Source organism: Centroberyx affinis, unplaced genomic scaffold, assembly GCF_046629955.1.
Source record: "Centroberyx affinis isolate AG114_WGS23_722 - 3 ecotype Tasmania unplaced genomic scaffold, CSIRO-AGI_Caff_v1 ptg000997l_1, whole genome shotgun sequence".
NCBI classification, from domain to species: Eukaryota; Metazoa; Chordata; class Actinopteri; order Beryciformes; family Berycidae; genus Centroberyx; species Centroberyx affinis.
Window position 1 is genome coordinate 402,204 of NW_027279562.1, and position 22,288 is coordinate 424,491.

The 22,288-nt window shown below is 45.1% G+C and overlaps 1 protein-coding gene across 4 annotated transcripts; it reads left to right on the plus strand.

The window, feature by feature from the left end:
- Positions 1–359: 359 nt before the first annotated feature.
- On the plus strand, positions 360–21,574 carry LOC139646788 (zinc finger protein 516-like). 4 transcript variants are annotated; one of them, XM_071522510.1, is made up of 5 exons: positions 360–2,469; positions 7,117–8,427; positions 12,435–12,539; positions 14,769–14,839; positions 17,399–17,567. In XM_071522510.1, exons 1-5 carry the CDS (start codon positions 672–674, stop codon positions 17,456–17,458), a joined length of 3,345 nt encoding a protein of 1,114 aa, XP_071378611.1. In that variant the 5' UTR covers positions 360–671; the 3' UTR covers positions 17,459–17,567. The 4 variants fall into 4 exon arrangements, with proteins under 4 accessions (XP_071378611.1, XP_071378610.1, XP_071378613.1 ...); XM_071522509.1 differs by lacking the exon at positions 14,769–14,839 and having other exon boundaries at positions 17,399–21,574; XM_071522512.1 differs by lacking the exon at positions 12,435–12,539.
- Positions 21,575–22,288: the final 714 nt, after the last annotated feature.

Here is a 22,288-nt window from a genome sequence, read left to right on the forward strand (position 1 = left end):
CTTTCAATCTCTCTCTCTCTCTTTTTCTCTTTTGCTTTTTCAGGTGGATGATATATGTGCAGGCTGTTCTATACAGAGCTCACTGTTATGCATCCTGGAAGCTGCTGATGTGCTGAAAACTAAAGCCAAAGAAGAGAAACCAGTGAAATGAAGAGAAGAAGAGTGGTGGATTAGCTTGCCCTGATACAGAAACCTCCCAAAATGCCTGGGAACTGACAAAGTGATGAACTGAAACTGAATGAAAACTTTCACTTTACACCGCCACAGATATGGCTTGGGTCACTGTCAGTTATAAATGACTTGCTGCGACCTATTCTGCTTGAAAGATGGTTTTAAGTTTTACTGCACCTGCCCAAATAAATGATAGCGCTGCATAAGCTGCTTTTTATGGTGCCACTGCACATACAGATAAAGTCTGAGTCACTGATTCATTGACAGTGCTAGATGAAGATGGATAGATGGCATTGCATCCAGTAACCAGAGAGTGCTAGATGAGCTGTTGCACTGGATGCTCTGTTAGCAGGACACACTAGATGATCAAAGGCAGATAGCATTGGAAGCGACTGACAGAGACACGCCAGACATCCATAGATGTGCAGCTGCAGATAGCAGTAGTTTCTAGTTTTAGTGAGCTTGTGAGGCCAGGCAGGCGGGGTAGACTAGTTTGTACCATGAACCCCAGAGACAGCGTGGAGTTGATGGAGACCCAGTCCGGAGGCCAGAAGGAGAAGCTGGTCAGAGACAAGGCCAGCCCAGAGATGGAGGTTGAGGGTGAGGATGACAAAACCCCCGGGGCTTACAACTGCAGTGTTTGTGGACGCAGCTTCCCCTTCCTCAGCTCTCTGTCCCAACATATGAGACGCCACACAGGTGCACGTCCATACAAATGCCCCTACTGCGACCACAGGGCCTCTCAGAAGGGCAACCTCAAAGTTCACATCCGCAGCCACAAACTGGGCACGCTCTCTAGCCACCACACCAATGAAGATGATGAGGGTGGGGCAGAGGGGGCAGAGGAGGAAGAGGAGGTGGCATCTGCTGAGGTGAGCGTTTCTGAGGGTCTCGACGGAGGGACAAGTCCAACTAAGAGCAGCTCAGCCTGTAACCGGATGATCAATGGGGATAGTACAGAGGAGAGTCGGAGGAAAGTGCCTGCAAGGAGCATGAAGAGAGAGAAGTCCATAACGGACCGGCGGCCATATTGTTGCCGACTGTGTGGGTACGAGGCCCTGCGGGAGGACCAGCTCCTCAGCCACATTGAAAAGGTCCACATCACTGCAGACACAGAAGAGGAGACCACTGTTAAGGAAGAGCCCGGGCCGGAAACTGATGTCATCCAGCCGCAGAGCGATGGGACCTTCCCCTGTGAGACTTGCGGCCAGGTCTTCACCCAAGCCTGGTTTTTGAAGTCGCACATGAAGAAACATGCAGGGATCCTGGAACACTGCTGCCGTATTTGCGGCCGACGGTTCAGAGAAGCTTGGTTCCTCAAATCCCATATGAAGACACACAACACCAAGTCCAGGTCCAGGCCAAAAGTGGATTCCTCTGAGCCCCCAGCCACCATCAACGACGTAGCCCAGGACCCTGATATTGTCACCGGTTCTGTTACTTCTATCTATCAGATCTGCTCCAAGTGTGGGAACCTGTTCCACAGCAGAGAGAGCCTGAGGGCCCATGAAAAAGTCCACAGTCTCAGCCATGGTAAGAAGCCCCAGAGCCAACGCAGGCCCAGCGATGACGAGGACTCACCGGCTGCGAAGAGACGCTTCCTGGACTACTTCAACCTCCGGCCTGAGGAGGTTGAGGAGAAGGCCTTGGAGGTAGAGGAGACGGGTGAGAAGAAAAAGCTGGGTCAAAGAATTCCAGAGCTGGATCCAGTTTGTAGCTACCAGGCCTGGCAATTAGCCACTAAAGGCAGGGTTGTGGAGCCAGTCGAACCCAGTTATAAGACCTCTGCTGGGGGAGGAAGTATGGGGGAGGAGGCCTTGGCTGGAGCTGCCGTGGTTTTCGAGAAGGAGAGCAGCCGTTACGTCCTGCAAGGCCAGGAGAAACGCAGCTCAGGCCGACGCAGCAGCTCCGGGTTTGGAAGCCACGGCTCCTCAGGGGACCGGACGCCAGAGAGCCTCAGTGACTCAGAGTACCGGCCCTCCTCTCGCCAAGACCGACGACGACCATCCCAGACGCAAGCTTCCTCCAAGTCCAATGAGTGCTTTGAGTGCGGGAAGGTGTTCCGCAGCCGACACCAGATGATCGTCCACCAACGGGTCCACAGGAGAGATGGAGGGAAGCCATCTGCGGGAGACAAGGAGAGGTCTGCAAGAGATGACCGCTGGGGCTCCACCAGCGATCCAGAGTCAGGCTCCCCGAGTCGGCCCAGCACCCCGGGGTACGGAGACTCCCCGCCAGCCTCCACCCTTGGAAACCAGGCCTCAGAGATGGGCACTGCCAACGCAGGACAGCTGGCAGGTTAGTCAACACCCCAGCTCTTGTTCTTTGTAAAAATAGTTTGTGGGGAAAAAGTAACACTCAGACATGAAATTATATTTCAGTGTACAAAAAAACCCTTCAGTCTGTCTCCTTAGCTTTTAATATATTTCCTTTCGTAGCACTTGGCTCTAAGATCCATGTGATCCCCTGTGATCAGTCCATAGTCACAGAAATATTATAGGTGCACTAAGCCTTTGCACTCCTAATTTTGGTTGGTTGTACGTTTTGGTGATTCAGGAGCTGTACAAATTATGTAATGTTATTATGGTATGATGTGAATAGTTTTGAGCATGATAGCTAAATAACAGAAGTTGGAGGGCACAGCTCTGAGTATTGTTTTTTTTACCTTATTCATTAGTTGTTTGTAAACACTGTTAACTGTCTAACCCAGTATTTTACTTTCCTTTTAAGATACTGTGATTTCCCAGCATAAATAATAGGAAACTAAATATGCATACAAATAATAGGAATGCAATAAATGTAAACCTACCTATTCAAACACACTCTGCAGGGTTTTTTAATGGCCAGAAATGGCTTTAGCCTTTTCATGCCTCCCACTCAAGGCCTTAGACTCTGACAGTCACTCAGTCGCAAACATCTGTTAGTGAAATGTGTGTTATGTGGGTGCATCATCGACTGTCTCTGTATGGAGTGGGGACTGGAGCCACCGTGTGGCTAAACATCAAAATTACTTCTCAGTTCAGCTATTTTATAGAGTATTTCTCACAAACAACATTAAATATGGTCAATAAACTTTAATTGCCCCTGGAAAAACTGTTTAGAGCAGTGCAATTATTTGGTATCATAGAGCAATGAAGTAAACTGTTAAATGAAAGTTCATGCCTTCCAACAGCATCTCAGTAGAGGAGAGGGGATTTTTGGAATGCCTATCAATTTTTCACCTCCACAACCAATAAACACTGCAGAAAAAAAAGAAATCCTATCCATGCAAGGGCAAAAAAAACCCTATAATCACAGCTGATTTATGATAAAGGAAGGATTCCTGGGTATGCGACAATTGAAAGCTCTCCAACTTGCTTCTGTTAACTTCCTAGCTCGTTGAAAACACAAACTTGACAGGTTGTGATAGTGTGCTAAGAATCGTAGTGATTGCTTCCATTCCTCCCTGTTGGTTTAGACATTCAAAAATAGCAGCAGCATTTCTTCTGGCCTGATCGAGCTGTGTGCTATTTCAGCTCTTCCTGTCTCAGGAAACCCCCCCTCTTATCTGTGTGTGAATATGGTTTTTGCTCTACTTTTTATGTCTTTGCCATGAAAATCTGTCTTCCTGTCTTCCTTTCACTCTCGACATCAGAGGTGTTGTTTATTGGATAACTAGATATTAAACAAAAAACGGGAAAACTGTGGAATACAACTATCTCCCACAGTAGCTGTTTCCCTTTTTTTGCAAACTTGATGCCACACAGTACAGCAACAAAGAGAGCCCTGTTTTCCAGCAGTTAAGGCTGTGGTTAGCTTCCTTCACAGTGGTAAATGTACTGTGAAGTATTCCCTCTCGCCAAAGTCATGGGAGATTGGGGTGAAATGGACATCCTGGCGTCTGATCTTGGGAATGGCATTTGGCAGTAAGTTTATGCTGCTGTTTTAGCTAGATATGAATAAAAAAAACAATGCTTTCAAGGAGATCCAGGTTAGTTGTGAGTGCTTACCTTTCTCTGAAGGGATGTGCCTCAGGGGACCTGAGCCTCCTGCCTTAGAAGTGTGAGAGACATGCTAAAACATCTGAACTCACAAACACTTAGAAAACAAGCCACACGGTAAAACCCATACATCCAGCTATCCAACCATCCATCCATCCGTCCATCCATCCACCCATCCACCAGCAGTCTTTTATCTGTTTACCTTTCTTCCCTTTCCCCTCTGACTGTTCCCTAATCTGTAATGTTACCTCCTGTGCCACTCTCACTGTCATTCATCCACTCTTCTTACCATCCAGCCAGCCAGGCTGCCCGCTGTCTGAGGGATTGGTTATTTATAGAGTCACCTCTCGATGGAGAGACACGCAGGCGATGGGGAAAGAGACACTCAGAGGACACACTAGTCCTGAATACCCTGATGTCCCTTTCACCCCCCTTCGCTACTTTCTGTGAATGCAAATGAGGATAAGTGCACACAACATGCAGATATCAACATGATAGGCTTTTAGGCAAATCAGTTATAATGATAATTATAGACTTGATGAAATTTGCTACATCCACGGTGTTTCTGGTCAAGCATTTAGAAAAGTAGGATTAGGGGTGAGGGGGCGTCGACTCACATGACTAGACGTCTTCTAGTAATTCACATGCCAAAATCGGGTGCGTGTTCAAGGTTTGTGGTGAGCAGCATGATTGTCATTGTGCAGAGATGGTAGATTATTAACATACTAGTAATAAAAATTTACTCATTAGCTGTGGTCAGGGAGGAACCTGACAGGACTTCTGTTGGCTTCTGCAATATTTCACATATTAATAATTATTAAAAAATCCCTCATCAAAGAGTTGCACAAAGCATTTTTCAATTCAGTTTTCACTCCTGTTATAAAATCCTTGGATGGCAACAGTCATCTGTGCTGTCAGCTCTACCTTATACAAGGATGTTATTTCTGTAGGTTTCAGTGACAGGAGTCATGGATGGTGTAGATGGTTGCTGTGTTTGTTTCCTGGATACGTATATAAGCCTAAGTCTGTTTACTCCACCCTGTAAGAGACAAGTGTCACTTCACTGACAGAGACTGTCAGCGTCTTAATTGCCCTGCTCATTCACTCCTGCAGGGCGATGTTTCTGTGTGTGTGTGTGTGTGTGTGTGTGTGTGTGTGTGTGTGTGTGTGTGTGTGTGTGGTGGGGGGTATGTGATTATTTATGCAAATATGTGTGTAAAAGAAAAAACACAAGGGCAACTGTAAGACTGAGAGATTGACTGATATGGGTTTTTGAAGGCTGATACTGATATTTTTCAGCATTTCCCCCAGACTTTTATTCTTGTTAGGATGTTGATGTCTCTGAAACCATCATGGGACACTAAAATTCTCCACTGAATCTCCATACTAATGAAATGAAAGTCTTTAGGTGGGTCAGCAGCTCCTTAAGGCAGGGTGAGGCAGGTTTCATTGCAGGTTTTACAGACTGTTGAGTAAAATCCTCCCACACCACACTTGAATGATTTCTCTGGTCAGACATCTGATATGCAAATAATAACAACATATTCACTGTGGTCAGGGAGGAACCTCTATCATATCACAGGTGGACCATGCTGACTGGATGATATCTAATTTTTAATAAAAGGCCAGTATCGGCTCGATATATGGACAGACCAATAAATCGGTCTAACCCTAGAGGTAGACAAGGTGTAGGGCGGACATCTCTCTCTGTGTTTGTTTATCCCACATGGATGTAATTTCCTGCATGGTTTCCTCATAGCAGCAGCACAGGGAGGTACAGGGACTCTATGTGACTCTATAACTGAGTTATGGGCTTTTTTTGTAATGAAAAAGACGGAGCTGTGAATGAGGGTGAAAAGCAGGAGGGGGAGAAAGATAGAGGGTGTGAGAAAGTGAGAGTGTTGTATTCAAACAGAAAGCCCCCCCCCCTCCCATCCTCATCCTCCTCATACCAAACTGCCCAGCCCCGGGGCATAACCTTGGCAGGGCAGTAGCTATGTGTTGGCCACTGCAGTGTTGCCAACAGGAAGCCAAATGAAAAGCAGATGGCAGGTTACTGGTGGAGTTGTGGAAGAGGGAAGGGGTAGTGGAGAATACTGTCATGTCATCTGCTCCATTTGATAGGAGACATCTGAGGGCTATCCGTGTGTGTGTGTGTGTGTGTGTGTGTGTGTGTGTGTGTGTGTGTGTGTGGGAGGATATAATGCTCCCATGGCCAGGCCTCAACAGTTCACTGAGAGTTCGATGTCTACATTTTGGCTGGCTTTGCTGAAAACATCTTAACACCAACTTTGACAGTTTTCATGCAAAAACATGAAAATCAGAGAGAAAAATGACACGATTCCCTATGGGTTGGAAAAATGTTATAACCCTTGGGCTTATAAAACCCCTTAAATACCTCTTGAACTATATTAAAAAACAACTAAAAAATTTTAAAAATACCTAACTCTTGTTTGTCTTAATTCCTGAAAACTAGAGATGCAAGTCTTTCCAATGACAACAGTGCGATCCTACTTGTTAGGAGAGATGGGACATATATGCCATCTTGTGGAGAACTTGTAGGGCTGCAACCAACAATATGTAGTATGCACAAACAAATATTATATCCTGGGAACAATATTCATTGATGCTGTGATGTGAATATTAATTGTTTATTAATGTGTTGATAATATAATTTAGGTAATATTAATAGAGGCAATTTGGTAGTTTTATTCATGCCCACATGTAACCTGAAAGGAGAGAATGGAAATGGGAATACTGGCCAATACTGCAGCCTTGTGGCTGTTTATGAAAACTACATCTGAGTGGAACAATATAAATAAGGCATTTACTTTGTTCTGAACTTATTAGGTCTGACTGATCGTATTCAGATGCCTTGTACAGTACATCATCTGGTAGCAGGAAAAAGTATCATGTATTCCTATGCAATTATTGACCTTTAGTTTTTATTTCTTTCTCTCCACAGATGAGAAGCCTTACATCTGCAGCCTGTGTGACTTTGTTACCGCAGAGTCGCAGGCCTATCTGACCCATGTTCGTGTCCAACACCCGGCAGAAAGACCCAGCCCCATTCCCAGCCCTAGCCCCAGCTCCAGCTCCGACAGAGGCACCCCCAGCGGCTATCCCAAGCTGAAGAAGGCCCTTCTCCATGGGCTGAACAAGTCTGCGCCCCCCCATCCTTACCTCTCAGCTCTGTCCTCCAGGTCCTCCCCATCTGATCCCAGCATGACCCCTCTGGATCTGTGTGTGAGGGCTGAGGGCCACAGGGGCTTGGCCTCCTTGACTCTGGACAGGAAGGGCCTCCCTAACCACAAGTGCTCCTTCTGCTCCCACTCCACCCGCTACCCCGAGGTGCTGTGGATGCACCAGACTGTGGCTCACCGCATCAACAGCAGTAGCTCGACTCTGGCTCCTAAATGGGCCTTGAAAAACAGTTTGAAGGCCTCCAAGGACAGCTCATCATCTTCCAGGAGGCGCACTGGTCCCCCGCCGGCCCTGGAAGGGAAGGAGTGTCCACCACTGCCTCCTGTGGTCCGAACCCCACGCACCCGGCCCCCAGCCACCTCCAGTGAGGCTCTAAAGAAGAACAGGCCAACTGGTCAACCTACCACGTCATCCTCTTCCTCCTCCTCCTCTTCCTCTCGAGGCTCCTCATCCACCTCAGGCACCCAGGCTGGGAGGCTCCCTGCCCGGCCAGGCGGCAGCACCAGCAGCAGCATCAGACACATGGAGGACCATCCCTCTCGCTCCAGACCCAAGGTGGACATTTACCCTCGGGGAAGCTTGTCATCGTCCACCAGCTCGTTGGAGAAGAGCACTGGAGCCCCCCAGCGTTCCTCGGCCCCCAGCCCCAGCTCTGCAGCTGGGACCAGGATGGCGGACCGCTACTTGATGCCTCAGGAGGGCTTGGGCTTCATGCTGTCCAGCAAACATGGCCTTGCGGAGTACAGCCGAGCCAGGAGCTCCCCTCATCAGCCACATCCCAACTCCCACAGCCAGGGCCGGGCTAATGCCACCAGGCCCAGCACCATCACCCACAGCTCTACAGCAGGACACAGCTACGGCACCTCCCAGACACACGGAGGCGCTCTCCAGAATTCCTCCCCCTCCTCTTCCTTGTCCTCAGGAGTTCGTGGAGATGTGAAGCAGGAGGCAATAGCGGAGACGCCAGAGATGCCCCTTGATGTCCTTAGCTTCCTCAAAAACTACAGTCCCCACGAACTGGCTGCACTCTACCACCGCTGGGGTGCAGCCAATGCTCTGTTGGATCCCAATGGTAGGGAGCAGTTTTCTTTAACTTTAAAAGATATAAAAGCAAGAACAAAATACAAAACAGAGAAATGCCAAAAATTGAAATATACACAACATAATGTGCACTTTGCCTTTGCAAAAGATAATCTTGAGTTTTTCTAACATATAGGAAAAGCCTCTTTTGTGATATCCTGTGCTCAAGTCACATACAACATGCCTTCATGTGTTTGGAAGAAAGGCCAAATATCAGGAGTTACAGATAAATATTTTTCAGTGTTTGAGTTACTGTAAGTGGAATGGACTGGACTTGACAGGCTAAACCAGGAGAAGAGACAAGGGAGACACACTCATATAAATATGTAGTAAATGTATAAACCACATGCAATCTGATATTCATATTCATCCTAATACACATAGACTCAATCTGTCTCACACACACACACACACACACACCATATGGCAGAAAATGATTGACAGACACACATACTGCTTCATTCTGACAAGGTTTTAAATAATGAAGAAGAGATGCATTAAAGAAGCGCACACGTGTGCTTGCATGTTCATGAGGTATGATAAAAGGCTGTATCTGGGGCAGTGTGTGTGTGTGTCCATATGTGCTTAGGTTTTTAGATGCAAAAGGAGTGTGTGTGTGTGTGTGTGTGTGGTTTTTTTTTTACTGTGAAAGACGTGAGAGAACCTTTGCTACACTCAGGTCTGCAAGGCATGCCTAGTCTCTAACTCCACTCTCCCAGAAAGCTGTCACAAACTGTTTAGGTCATGGCTCTGCCTGATGAGAGACTCACACAGATGCGAATGGAGGGAGGAAAAACAGAGGGGGAGAGAGAGATGAGACACAATAATTACCCCACCAGCTGCTTTGGAAATGGTCATTACCAAACATCCGTATTATTTGCCCATTTTTCAGTTGCGTCTCTAAGGTCAAGTGGGGCTGTATGGAGCCAGGGGTCAAAGACAACAGCCCCAGAGCAGACGCATGACATCGCTGTCACCCGTCCAGGCGCATATCGTCACGCTCCGCCTTAGCCCTTTGAGTCACATGCTATAAAGTGACCTTTTTTGAGCAACCGAGTCTCCCTCTCCCTCTCTCTGTAATGTGTGTGTGTGTTTGAGCGTGTGCATGTGTGTCTGCTTGTGTTTTCCGTCCAGCTCTGTCTTGTCTTTCATTAGTGCATCAGTGAGAAGGGCTGGCGGCCCAGAGTAGAAGTAGAGTATCCAGAGGCCAGCAGTAGAGCTGCCAGAGACACTCTTTGTCACCTCCTCCACCTCCCTGTCCTCCCTGTCCTGCTGTCCTCAACCCCCCGCCTCCACACACACACACACACACACACACACACACACACACACACACACACACACACACAACCAGTGGGCACTGCCCAGGTATATGCCAGGCTTGGTGCTTGGGGAGTTGACGTGTTTGGTGGTGGGGGTTTGTGCAGTAAGCAAACCCCCTCCTCCCCCCTCTCCCCCACACACACTCCCCCCAGGCCTGTTATCTGCCAGCAAGAGAGGTCACAGGAGTGTATGCATGTGTGTGTGTGTGTGTGTGTGTGGTCGTGACGTCGTCAGACGGATCCAGCCGTCTTCAAATGCCTCGTCCTCCTGCTGCTGTCCCCCTGCCTCTTGCTACACCGACCATGTTTACATGCACAAAAATGTGATTGTAGTGCGATGAAGGCAATAATGCGAGTAAGGCAGGACCCATGTAAACATCATTCTTTAGGATATCCACAGGTCCTTAAATAGTCTGAAAAATGTCTACATTTAAGGCCTTCACTAGTGTTAAAATTCTTAAATATAGTTATTAAAGGTATTTTTTTCACTATGTAATGACAGGTTTCTTTGTGCAGCATATACAGTCTTAGATTAATACAGAACTGTCTTAGTAGTACAGTATGCATCTATCTGCTTTACTAAACATAGTTTGACTCCATGTCCCTTCACAATTAGTTTCCTGGTTGCTTTTGCCAGCTTTGTTTCTGCATTTTGATTGTTAAATTGGTCTTAAATTCAATTCCAGGTAGCATTAAGAAAATCTTAGAAGAGTTTTAAATTTAGCTTTGTTAAACCTGCAGATGTACTCTCATTATGTTAGTGTGATTATGCTCTTAGAGTAGCATTATCACAGTAACATATGTGGAGTACTTCAGGTGTGATCAAGGTGTGCATGTGTAGTTGGCGATGTAGTTCATGTTTTTTTTTTTTGTCATTTCTGTATGAATACTTGCAATAACCACGTCACATGCAAACTGGAAAAGGTGAGATTTACAGAATCATATAAATGACTTAATCACACTTTTGTCTTAAGGCTCCATTACAACAGAGAAGAACGTAACAAAACTTCGGAATGAAATAAATAGTGTGTATAAACATAATGTTGAAAGAAAAAGCTGGACTCACCAATGACGGCTGAACCTCTTCAGCACCTCTAACCCCATCAGACACTAAGAAGAAATTGAGTTTACTGATGTCACCTTACCAGATTTCTGGGTATTGAAGTCTGCAAAATTTAGCAACATTTACCTCTCTTTGCCATTTGGGGCCGCCAACGTGCGAAATTGCCTAGTGCATGTTATAGAAGTATTGTTGCATTATTGCGTGCATGTAAACGTAGCCAGTGTGAGCCTTTTTTTATTTTCTCCCCTGGACCAAACACACATATACACACTCTGAAACACACACACACATACGCAGATGCACACACACACCTGACATGTGACACACGGGCAGCGGAGCGGGCACATCACAGCCGGGGCGTTTTAATTGCCTGTAATTTATGCGGTGTGTGTGTGTGCTGTGTGTGTCTGGCTGTCAGCCTCTGAGATGATGCTGTGTGACAGCTGCAGTCCAGCCCCCGGAGCTAGCCGCTCATAATGACACATTAGACATACTAATGATGCCTGCACTAGTCCACTACTGACGCTACCTACCTCCACCGCTCCAGCCAGACACCGGGCTTATGTACACCAACTCACTTTCTTCCCATCGTCGACCTTTACATCTTTCAGTCACAGCAAATATTGCCATAAGAGAATGTGTTTTACTCTGGATGGATTAAGCTGATCCGCAAACCACCGCTTCCACCCCTTACAGAAAAGTCACATGTGAAAACCTGCATATGAATTCAAAGCACATGTGCATTCATGTTGGTTTTCATATGTGAAATTTCCCATTTTCCTTGTGAAAATGATATTTTCACCTGTGAATTGTCTCTGCATGTAAAATTAAGTTTTCACATGTGAAACAAATGTTGTCATATGTGATGGCAGGAGAAAACGTGGAACAATTTTCACATATGGAAAAAAACTCTCACATATGATGTGAAGACCAAATGCCTTTCTGTTCCCAAGGTCTGCCATTGAGATCTAAAATAGTTTTGGGGAGAGTGAAACCTAGGATTAGAATAGTAATGCATCTACATTCTCTAATTGGGATACATAGTGAATTAAGTTATAGTGAAATTAAGCTATTTTGCTGGGGATCCCCTGAAAATCCCTTCAAAGACCCCTGGTGGTCCCCAGACCCTACTTTGAGAATCACTGGTTTAAAGCAAAATCCCTGCATTTTTCATGTGATATTCAGAGGGTGCTTTCGTTAAAGAGTGGTCTAAGGATCAGGAGAAGCTGAAATGCATGGTTTGATGCTCTAGTCACTCTAGTCATCATTTTTAGGGGGCAGAACCATCCACCTTTAGCTTTAAATAAAGAATTGTTGATTTAAACTGAATGTGGTCAAAAACTAGTTTGGACACTTAGTTGGATAGCGTTTGCTGTTGTTCATATTATGGATACTTTCAACTTCACCTGTTTTGACCTGTTTTTCACCTCTACTCTCACACCATCATATGAACAAATGATTAGAACCTGAATTAACCGGTGGTGCTTTATAGATTTTGCTGCTTTTGTACTTTGTTTAATTGTGTGTTCCCTCTTCCTCTGTGTGTGTGTGTGTGTGCGTGTGTGTGTGTGTGTGTGTGTGTGTGTGTGTGTGTGTATGTGTGTGTGTGATCAGGGATGCTGAGGTCTCTAATGCGACAGGGACAGTATGTCTGCCATGAGTGTGGCAAGAGTTTCAGTCAACCAAGCCACCTGCGCACTCATATGAGGTCCCATACAGGTAAATCACCAGAATACACTCACATACAAACACACACAAAGGCACTCCGACCTATACTCACACACACACACACACACGCACAGAGACACATACACATATCCCGGGGGATGGACAAAATAACGGAAACACCACATGAAAAAGGACTTTGAAGTAACTAAATCACAATTATAAAGAAGCTATAAAGATGCAGGCCAGTCCCATTAATTCCAGTGCTAATTAGCAGTATGTCTCAACTTTAAGTGGTCTGACAATCAGTGTTTTCACAGTTTTCAAAGTCACATGAGGCAACTTACAAAGTTTCAAAGAGGCCAAATAGTTGGTGACGGATTTGCAAGTGCATCAGCAAAGAGGAACAAATCAAAGTTCACAGACAGGAAATATTCAGTCTTGAAGAAAAGTCCAGTATCCCACTACACACAGTCCAGGACGCAGTATGACAGCCTTTCAAGGAAGACTGAAGCTATTCTGAACCCTTATTAGCTACTTAATATTCATATATTGTCAAGTGTTTCTGTTATTTTGTTCACCCCTTTAACATTCATTCACTCACGGGCCACCTGTGCGCACACATTATCGCCCTCACGCCTATTTATTCACCCACAAGCGCTCACATGAGATATAGGAATATATGCACGGTGGATTCACATTCCCCAACAATATTTCATCGTCTGACTCTCCATACGTCTGCTACTTTCCTGCGTTTTCCAAAATAAATCAAAACAGATCTTTTTGTTCAGCTGAGTGTGACAGCCAGTCTGTGAGTCCTTCCCCGCCCTGGGCCGGGCAGCTGTCTCTATTTTTTAAACTGAAACATGATTTGCTCAGGATACTGACCTGTGACAAATTGTATACATTATTAATCACATGTCAATTAGAGAGATGGAATTGCGCATTCTAATGAAGCAGAACAGCATTTGTCCACGCCAGCCTTATGAATCCATTTGCATGCGTCCTGATGCCATTCACTAAACAGCTTGATTTAGACATCCTCCCTTCTCCTCTCTTTTTCCCTTCTCCTTTTTCCTCTCTTCTTTTCTCCTCCTCCTGTCTCCTCTCCCCTCCTCATTCCCCTTTCTCTCCTCTCTCCGCTCCTCTCATCTTTCTCCTCTCCTTTTGGCCCCTGCCCTCCTTCTTTCCTCCCCTCTTCTCTCTTCTCATCCTCCCCCTCCTCTCTTCTCTTCTCTTCTCTTCTCTCATCCTTCCTTTTATCCCCTCCTGTTCTTTTCTCCTTTGCTTCTCTCTCGTCTCCTGTTTCCCCCTTTTCCTCTCCTTTCCTCCTTTTTCTCCTCTCCTGTCCTTTTATCTCCTCTCCTCATCCCCTTTATCTTCTCCTCCTCTTTTTTCCTCCTCTACTCTCCTTTCCTCCCATTCTGTCTCCTCTCCTATGCCCTCCACTTTTTCCTATCCCCCCTTTTCCTTTCCTCCCCTCTTTTCTTTTCTCCTGTCCTCTCCCCTCCTCCTCGCTCTATTACTTTCCTCTTATTTTTTTCCTCTCCTCCTCTCCCCTTTCTTGTCTCCTTTCCCCTCCTCTCCTTTTTTCTTGTGCCCTCTTCCCCTTTCTCCTCTCCTCTCTTCTCCTCTCCTCCTCCTCTCCTCTCCTCCTCCCCTGTCCTGTCATGTCCATCAGCCCAGCCAGCAGTGATCACAGTAGACAGTGAGATAAGTAGCTTCTTTATAGAGAGTGTGAATGATATGTGGCACAGCCAGTGATTCTAAGTGACAGAGGCCAAATGGTAAGTGATGCAGTGCTCAGCCCCCCCCCCATCCCCAGCCCTATTGTAAACACACACACACACACACACACACACACACCGCATACACACACGCTCATGCATAGGCTCTGTAAACACTCGCCGAGGCTGTAATTAATGTTGTCACCGGCGGTTGTCGTCAGCATGGACGTGCACACACAGAAAAGGCCAGCCACCCCGAGGCCTCTATTAGCGTCATATTAAATCACTGGCTTGCCTCCACCAGGTTCCATCATCATCATCATCATCATCATCACCATCATCATCACCGCCAGCTCCCCTCTATTAGCAAGGGTGCTGGTGGCAAATGCTACTGTGTGCTGGTGGTGGTGGAAAAAAAAAAAAAAAAAAAAGATGCTTGTGTGGTGAATGCAGAGATCTGGTAGAGCTTTTAACAGAATCCCCTCCTCCTCCTCCTCCTCCTCCTCCTCCTCCCCTTCCTCCTCTTCCTCCCCCCCTTCCTCCTTCTTCCCCACAGTTGGGTTTGATTTTAACGGACTCCACAGAGGTACTGACGCTCACACCACCGCTTCTGAAGCTCCCAAACAAGTATGTGCCACGGTGGCTAATCACTGAGCTTCCTCATCGCTTCTACATGTTTGGTTGTGTGTCCCGCCTGTGCATGCGTGTGTCTCTGTCACTCCCCGCTCCCGTCATGATTGTTGTTTTCGCTTTGCTTATTTTTTTCCACAAAGTTTTATCGGTGCTGCTTGAGATTCACTGGCCCCTCCTGTACACCTGGCATTAACACCTGGCATTCTCATATGCAGATTGTTTAGCTGGATGACACCTGACATTAAAAGGCGTATCCAGTATACATATCGCTGTTGTCATGTGAAAACCTCACAACTCCAATTTCACTTGAAGGATTATATGGTTTTCTAGGCATTAGGAGAAAATTCTACGAGTCTTGGGCTTATGAGGCATGTTGGTCAAGCTAAAAACAAGTCTGTTTCTTTTTTTTTTTTTTTTTTTACATTTTGCAGATACAAGGTTTTCACCTGACAGCAACAATATTGAAACCGGATTTCTCTTTTACTTGCCAAAATGCTTGCTGTACACATCAGTTTAAAGGACGTAATATGTATGTCCTTTAAAACTGATGGTAAACACCTTGTGTCGCTTGTTTCCTATCCACCACTATCCTGACCATCCATTTTTGTCATGTATATTTTTTGTCTGAGCTGCCTGCTTGCTGCACATTGCGCTTACACTTTGTTGTCAATGTGGCCAAATGAGTGACCATGTCCAAAGGTATTTTAGGGTGATTGGCTCCTCAATACATCCTGGGTGCATTTACACCTGGATTTTAGGTGTTTTTGCTCTATCTGAATACAATCCTATCACCAGGCTACTCTCTTTCACTGATTGACGTAACAGAATAGTGATTCAACCGAGCCAGTTCATCAAAGCTTTTACATTTGCTGTTCTAAACACACAGTGTCAGCTCTTTCCATAGGAAGTGATGCGCTTTACGTTTTCAGGTTGTTTGGAATAAATAGAAGAAGAAGTGGGTAGTTAGCATGAGCAGTGATAGCCACCATGGCTGTATAGACAAAGAAAAGAGCGCCACCTACTGAAACTCAAACTTCATCAACAGAAAATCCAAGGACAAAGACGTCACAGTTCTGGACACACTGTTTGATTGACAGGTGATCTGTGGGAAGTGCAGAGCAGAGACACCACAGCAATGAGCACTGAGCACCAAAGATGGAGACAAAATAAAAAGAACAAAAAGAAGGATCTTGACTTTAACACCAGGTGTAAAAGGGGTCTTTGTTCTCTCAACACAAACATTTACCAAACTCACAGAACTGGCTCCCTCCGACGTCGTTTCAGAGTTTTCAGAGAGACAAAAAAAGCGATGGAGAGAGGGATTGAGGTAGAGATAGAGAGAACGGAGGGGTAAATCTGTTCTGCTTTGACATTCGGAGAGAGCCGGGGTCTACACGGCGCACCTCCATCTTAATTAATCACACACATCACACACACACACCCACGCACCCACACACACACACACACACGCACGGACTCAGATTTACCGCACGCTATGAATGATGGGAGCAGGCGCGGCGGAGGGGTCCAATTAGATGTAGTGTTGGCGCTGCTTTACGGTGACGATAACCTTTAGTGTAATGTAGTGCACCGGTCCCGTCAGCGATGTTTCCTCGCAGGACGATGTCGTGGAGGTTCTCGCTTTCCTCTCACGTCTCACCCTCGCCGTCTTTCCAGCTGCTTTTTTAGATTTTTGCGTGATTAATTACGCCTTTTTTTTTTTGTTTTTATTTCTCTCTCTCTCTTTCTCACAACCCCCTCTCTCTCTCTGTTGTGTTTCTGATGATGTATGATAACAGCCATATTTCCCTGTTTCTTCTTTAGGGAGAAGGGTGCGGGGGGGTAGGGGGAGTCATTTGTTTTCCCGCTTTGATATTCTTCCATTTATCAAAATGATAATTAGGTGCAATTAAATGGCAATCTCATTTGTTTTGTTCAGGTGTGTGTTGCTTATTTTTTTCCGAGGTGTCTGTGCCATTGTAGGTCAGTCTAATTAGAAGAGAGAGTAGAGTGTATAGGGTGTATGTGGAGTGTGTGTGTGTGTGTGTGTGCGTGTGTGCGTGTGTGTATGTGTGTGTGTGGGGCATCGGGTGGCCCGGCTGATTGAGAGAAATAGATGGGGAGAAAGTAGGACTGTTCAGACAGGGATGTGTGGCCCTCTTCTCCAGATGGCAGGAAAGAGAAGGGAAGGAAATGAGAGTTACTCCATCTGGGTCAGGATAGAGAAGCAAAGTTAACTTTTTAAGTGAAATTAGGTGTAAGAAATTAAATGTGAATGCTGCTCTTGACCTGCATAATGTTTTCCCCAGTCCTAGCTGAATGCCGTCATGTGTCTCGGTTTATGTTTGTCTGTGTTCGCTCGTTTCTCCACCCGTTTTTTTTGTCTCTGCTGCAGCGAGTCTCGGTTGTGGCTTACATCATTGTGTCTTGTTAAATCCCCTGTATACTCAAAATTCCCAGAGGAGAGTCCTGTCCTCTCTGCACCTGATAAACCCTGTGTGTGACGTCACCTCTGACCTTTCAACTTTATGTGTGTGTGTGTGTGCTCCTCAGGGGAGAGGCCATTCTGCTGCCAGCTCTGCCCATACCGAGCCTCTCAGAAAGGGAACCTAAAGACCCACGTCCAGAGCGTCCACCATATGCCTTTCGACAACGGCCAGTACCCAGAGACCAGAACCCCATTACTGGGCCAGGAGGAGCGAGGAGTGCTGGCCGCCAAACACCCACCAACCCCACAACAACAACAACAACACCCGTAGACCCTCCGACAGACCTGGATCTGGACCTCGGACCAGTGTAGTCAGGGATCACACCGCCCAAAAACACCATCACCATCCCTAAAAATCAGAGGATTGATAGCGGCACCCAAGACTTATGGTTAAGTCTTTGGGCGACAAGCCTGTGAACGCTTCACCCACCACCCTTTAATGATCAGCAAACTTTAAGAGCGTTTTTCTACAATGGGGGTTCTGGTATTTTTTTGGATGTTTGTTTAAAAGAAAAATAGTTAAAGCTGCACTAGGCAAGAGTTTTATGTAGAAATACACCCATCTTATCAGCCTAAATGACAAAGTGGGGCTGCAAGAAAGAAGAGCGTCTCATCCTCCCCTAATTGAGATGCTGTAGATTCGCCCTATTTGCCCAAATGAAATTCTGTTGTCAATACGGTCACAGGCGGGAAATCTTCTCCGCCCAAACTTAAGAGCGAAATACAAACTGTCTCCTAAACAGCAGCAAATCAGCAGAGAAAGCCAGACTCACCAACGGTAGATCTTTTGCCTCTCTTTGCTATGCTTCGTATTAAAGCATCATAGATCGGCTGGGTTGGTAAACATGTTTTGTGCAGTTTATCACCTTACAGCATTTCTGGGTGTTGAAGTCCTCAAAATTCAAACAGTTACCTCACGTTGCCATTTGGAGCCGCCAACGTACGAAGTTGCCTAGTGCAGCTTTAAATAGAAAGTAAAGTTTTAAAAAAAAAAGTAGAAAAAAAACCTGAACTTGGTGCAACTGCTTGTATTTAATCAAGGACTGTGGCATGGCAGGGCCCCTGTAGTTGCCCCCCACCCTTCCCTTTTGATCCTGTGTTTTTCTTTTTTGCTTTATTATATAAGAGTTTGTGCATTCCTCAGGACACCAATCCTCTAACTCACAGCACCGGGATGAGAGAGAAGAAAAAAACCCTTTGCTTTGCAATTCATCGACACTCAACTGACACATTGCAAGTTCACTTCTTCTGGACTCTCACTTCTAAGTCAATGAGCTGAGGATGAAGTTGTGTGCACGCGCGCGTGTGTGTGTGTGTGTGTGTGTGTGTGTGTGAAACTCACTTCTCTCCACTCCAAAGTGTAATGTTAGGAGCTGAAGTGGAGTGACCACTCTCTGTAGTCTGAGGCTGTTTAGCTGACCATTAGAGGGAGAGGGGCAGAGAGAGGTAGAGTTATAGTTGAAGAGAGAGAGAGAGAGCTAATGGGGGTGTCTGCTTTAGCGCTCATTAAAAAGAGTGTGCGTTTTTAATAGCCGATATAAATGAGCGTGCCGTTTTTATGGTCATTCAATTATTGTCCATTTAAGAGGAAGGGAATGAGTGGAGGCAGTTTTCCTCCATAACTCCATGATGTGAGGGAGCGTTTCCTACGCAGACACCTCTGACTTTGAATTAGACCGACTCCAAGACGGCGGGAACAGCAGGAACGCGCCGGTTTGGCTGTCGGCTGCATAGATTAGCTTGAACTTGTGAACTTGACAAGGAGTATACGGTATGTTTAGCTAGTCTTAGCCAGCAAAGAGGCATCTTATTTTCTCTTTGCTGACTTAAAGGACTACTCTGACTTTTTGGGAGTTTGGCCCATTGGTCACTCAATATATAACAAAGATTGGCACGAAGATTGGCACCAAAATCATCTCTGTAGCTCTGTCTGGTGCGCATGCTAACACTTTAGCATACAGTATGTTAAGTAATCATAGGAAACAAGACGTAGGCTATCCGAAAAGTGAAAAAGTGACAAATGAGAAAATGAGAAGTTGTTGCAGCTCTGAGGCTGGATGGTTAGTTCATTTTAATGACACGTCTAAACCTGGCTTGTTTATGGGATTGGTCAAATAGAAATACAAGTTGACAAAAAAGAATGCACTTTCAATGGCACATGATCTCTCTTCCTGCAAGACCAGAAGTTTTTTGCACTGCTGAATGGATGCGTAATGGACTTCACTAATGATGAAAATTAGATTTTTTTTTTCAGAAGTTAAGAATCTATAGGCCATAGAATAAAAAACAACACCAACTTAAGATTACTAAAAGGTTTATCTTCATACTTTATATAATGCTTTTCACCTATGCCTATGCCTGAGCGTTAGTGTGAGGAGCTATCTACCGGACAAACAGATGATTTTGGTGCCAGTCCTCTCATCCTGTATTGAATAAGGTGACCAATGGGCCAAATTCCCAAAAAGGTGGTGTAGTCCTTTGATGTGTAGCGATGCATCCTGGGAGGATAGAGCGAGGAGGCAAGAGAGAGCAGCCAGTGGTCCAGAGGTCAGGCTTCCAGAGATTTCAGGGATAAAACAGAAGATAGATAAACAGAAGATAGAGATGTTGTTTTGAAGCCTACTGAATTGCAGAGCCATTGCAGCCTTCACAGAGGTGTGTGTGAGTGTGTGTTTATGTGTGTGTGTGTGTGTATGTGTGTGCGTGCGTTCTGCTAAAACCTCTGCATACTGTATAAGAGTTTGAGTAACCTCTATGTATAATCCAGCCTCCCTCTAGACGCTTTGTATACTAGCCTACCTCCTTTGCAATGAAGCTTGTTTGGATTTTTTGGCTCCAGCAGGTATGAAGCGAGGACTGTTCTCGTCTGCTGGGAAAAGAGATGTTTTTTTTTTTTGTGTGTGTCCTGTTCTTGGTTTTCTCTCCTCAACCGCCTCCTAGATTGTAAAAGCCATGCCCGTCTATGCCTGGACGTGTTGGAGGGAAAAGAAGAAGAGACTACAAGCAAGGCTGCAGTCTGTGCAAACTTATTGCCTTTGCTGCAAGAGCAGTACTGTCGATATAGAGAGACGATTTTTGTACGCATTGATTCAAAATTCAAAGTTATGAAACCAGTTAAAGATAAAGGAGCATACAGAGTACTGTACTTCCCCTCTATTTTGAGACCTCAGTAGTTTTTACATGAACACATGATGAAACGGTTGCTAAACCAGGGGGTTGTTTGGTTATGCATACAATATTGTGTGCTTGAATATACCTATTACACAAATGTGTATATTGAAGGTGTGGGTAGTGAAAATACTTGAAATGGATAGTGTAGTACTAATACCAATGTTGTACAGAATTCCCTTTAAGATTAACTCCTCAATTATGAATTTGTACTCCGAAGTGTGACTTAGAAAAAACTATGAAGACATCGAGCAGGAGCGAGTGTGTGTAATATAAACTGTATATCTGTATTCCACTCTTACCAAACCCTTTATATACAGCGTTAGAAACCAAATGGCATTACTAGTGCACTTAGACTAGGTTACTGCTTTAACCGTTCTCATTTGTCCAATTCTAGCTAAGGTTTCTGTGTGAATGTCTTTTTAATGGTGCCAGCTAATTCACTTCAATGTCATTTCTGGTTTAGAGGCTTTTTATTATGATGATTCCATAGATTTTCATGATGATTTGTTATGTATCGGCTGTATGGCACATCTTTTTAGCTACGTTTCCTCATGGAAAGTTTGATAATGCTAGGTGCAGCAGTGCTTATTTTTTCATACAGATGTAAGAGTGTGTTTTTAGTCTTTCTCTTTGCTAAACCGTAGGATTTATTCAGTAGCTAGTCATGGCTGCCCTCCCAGAGGGGCTGGCAGGTGTTGTTCTTTTCTCTTTGGTTGGGTTTTTTATCATGCCTCTTAAGTTGTATTATTTGTGTCCGTTTTGCTTTTTTATTTGTTATGAACTTCATGATTAATTTACCTTAGAAGACATTATTATTCAAAATGTATTTGGTTGATATCTGTATTTATTATCACTTCAAAACGATAACAGAGGACAGAGGCAGACAGGAGTGTTTGTTTAATTTTGATTTTTCTGGGTTGTTTTGTTCGGTTGTTTTTATACTGTGTAGTTTTCAAGCCAGCAAGCTGATGTGAAAGCTCTACCTCGTCTGAGCCATTCTCAGTTCTGTTACACTTTTGTACATCATTTCAAAAAGATGTAATGTCATGTCCACAATAAAGACACACAAAATGGCACCTGTTGGCTCTGTTTCATCTGGTTTTGCTTGTTTGTTTTGAATTTACCCAGCCACTGTGACTGAACAGTTCCAAGTTTAGATGAAAAAGCTTCACAGATTCGCAGTTCACAGATTTTTTTTTTTCCTCTCCTCACACTGGCGGTGTGAACCTTCTGAAGAACTTTGCAGCTCACTGTCTCTGAATATTGATGGGATTAAAAATTGAGCATGTGTTATACACTTCTGTGTCTCACAGGCCTTAGTCTGGTCTCGGTCACTAGGTCATCTGCTTTTTTTACAGTATTACTGTCAGCACTGTACACACAAGCTGTGCTGTGTCATAAATTATCTCATCCAGAGACACCAACATTTTACCATCCTCTTATGTCAGAAAAGACAGAATGAGTCAATCACCTGCTCCTTTACATGTCTGCATCCTGATTTAGTGAATAACAGGCTGTACAGGCTTACAGCTGTTTACCTCTGTCATCTATGACCCTCTTAGTTAAAGTTAGACCAATATCGTCCTTTTATTAAATATCAGATCAGCCAGTCAGTGTCGTCCACATGACAAATCAGTCTACCTACATACATTTCGAGTTCCCTTTACCACTGAATAGGTGTGGTGGGTCACCCTGCCTTAAAGAGCTGCTAACCCTAAAATAGTTACATCATTCTGGGTTTCAATGGAGAGTTTTAGTGTCCTCGTGGTGATGATGCTTTTCCA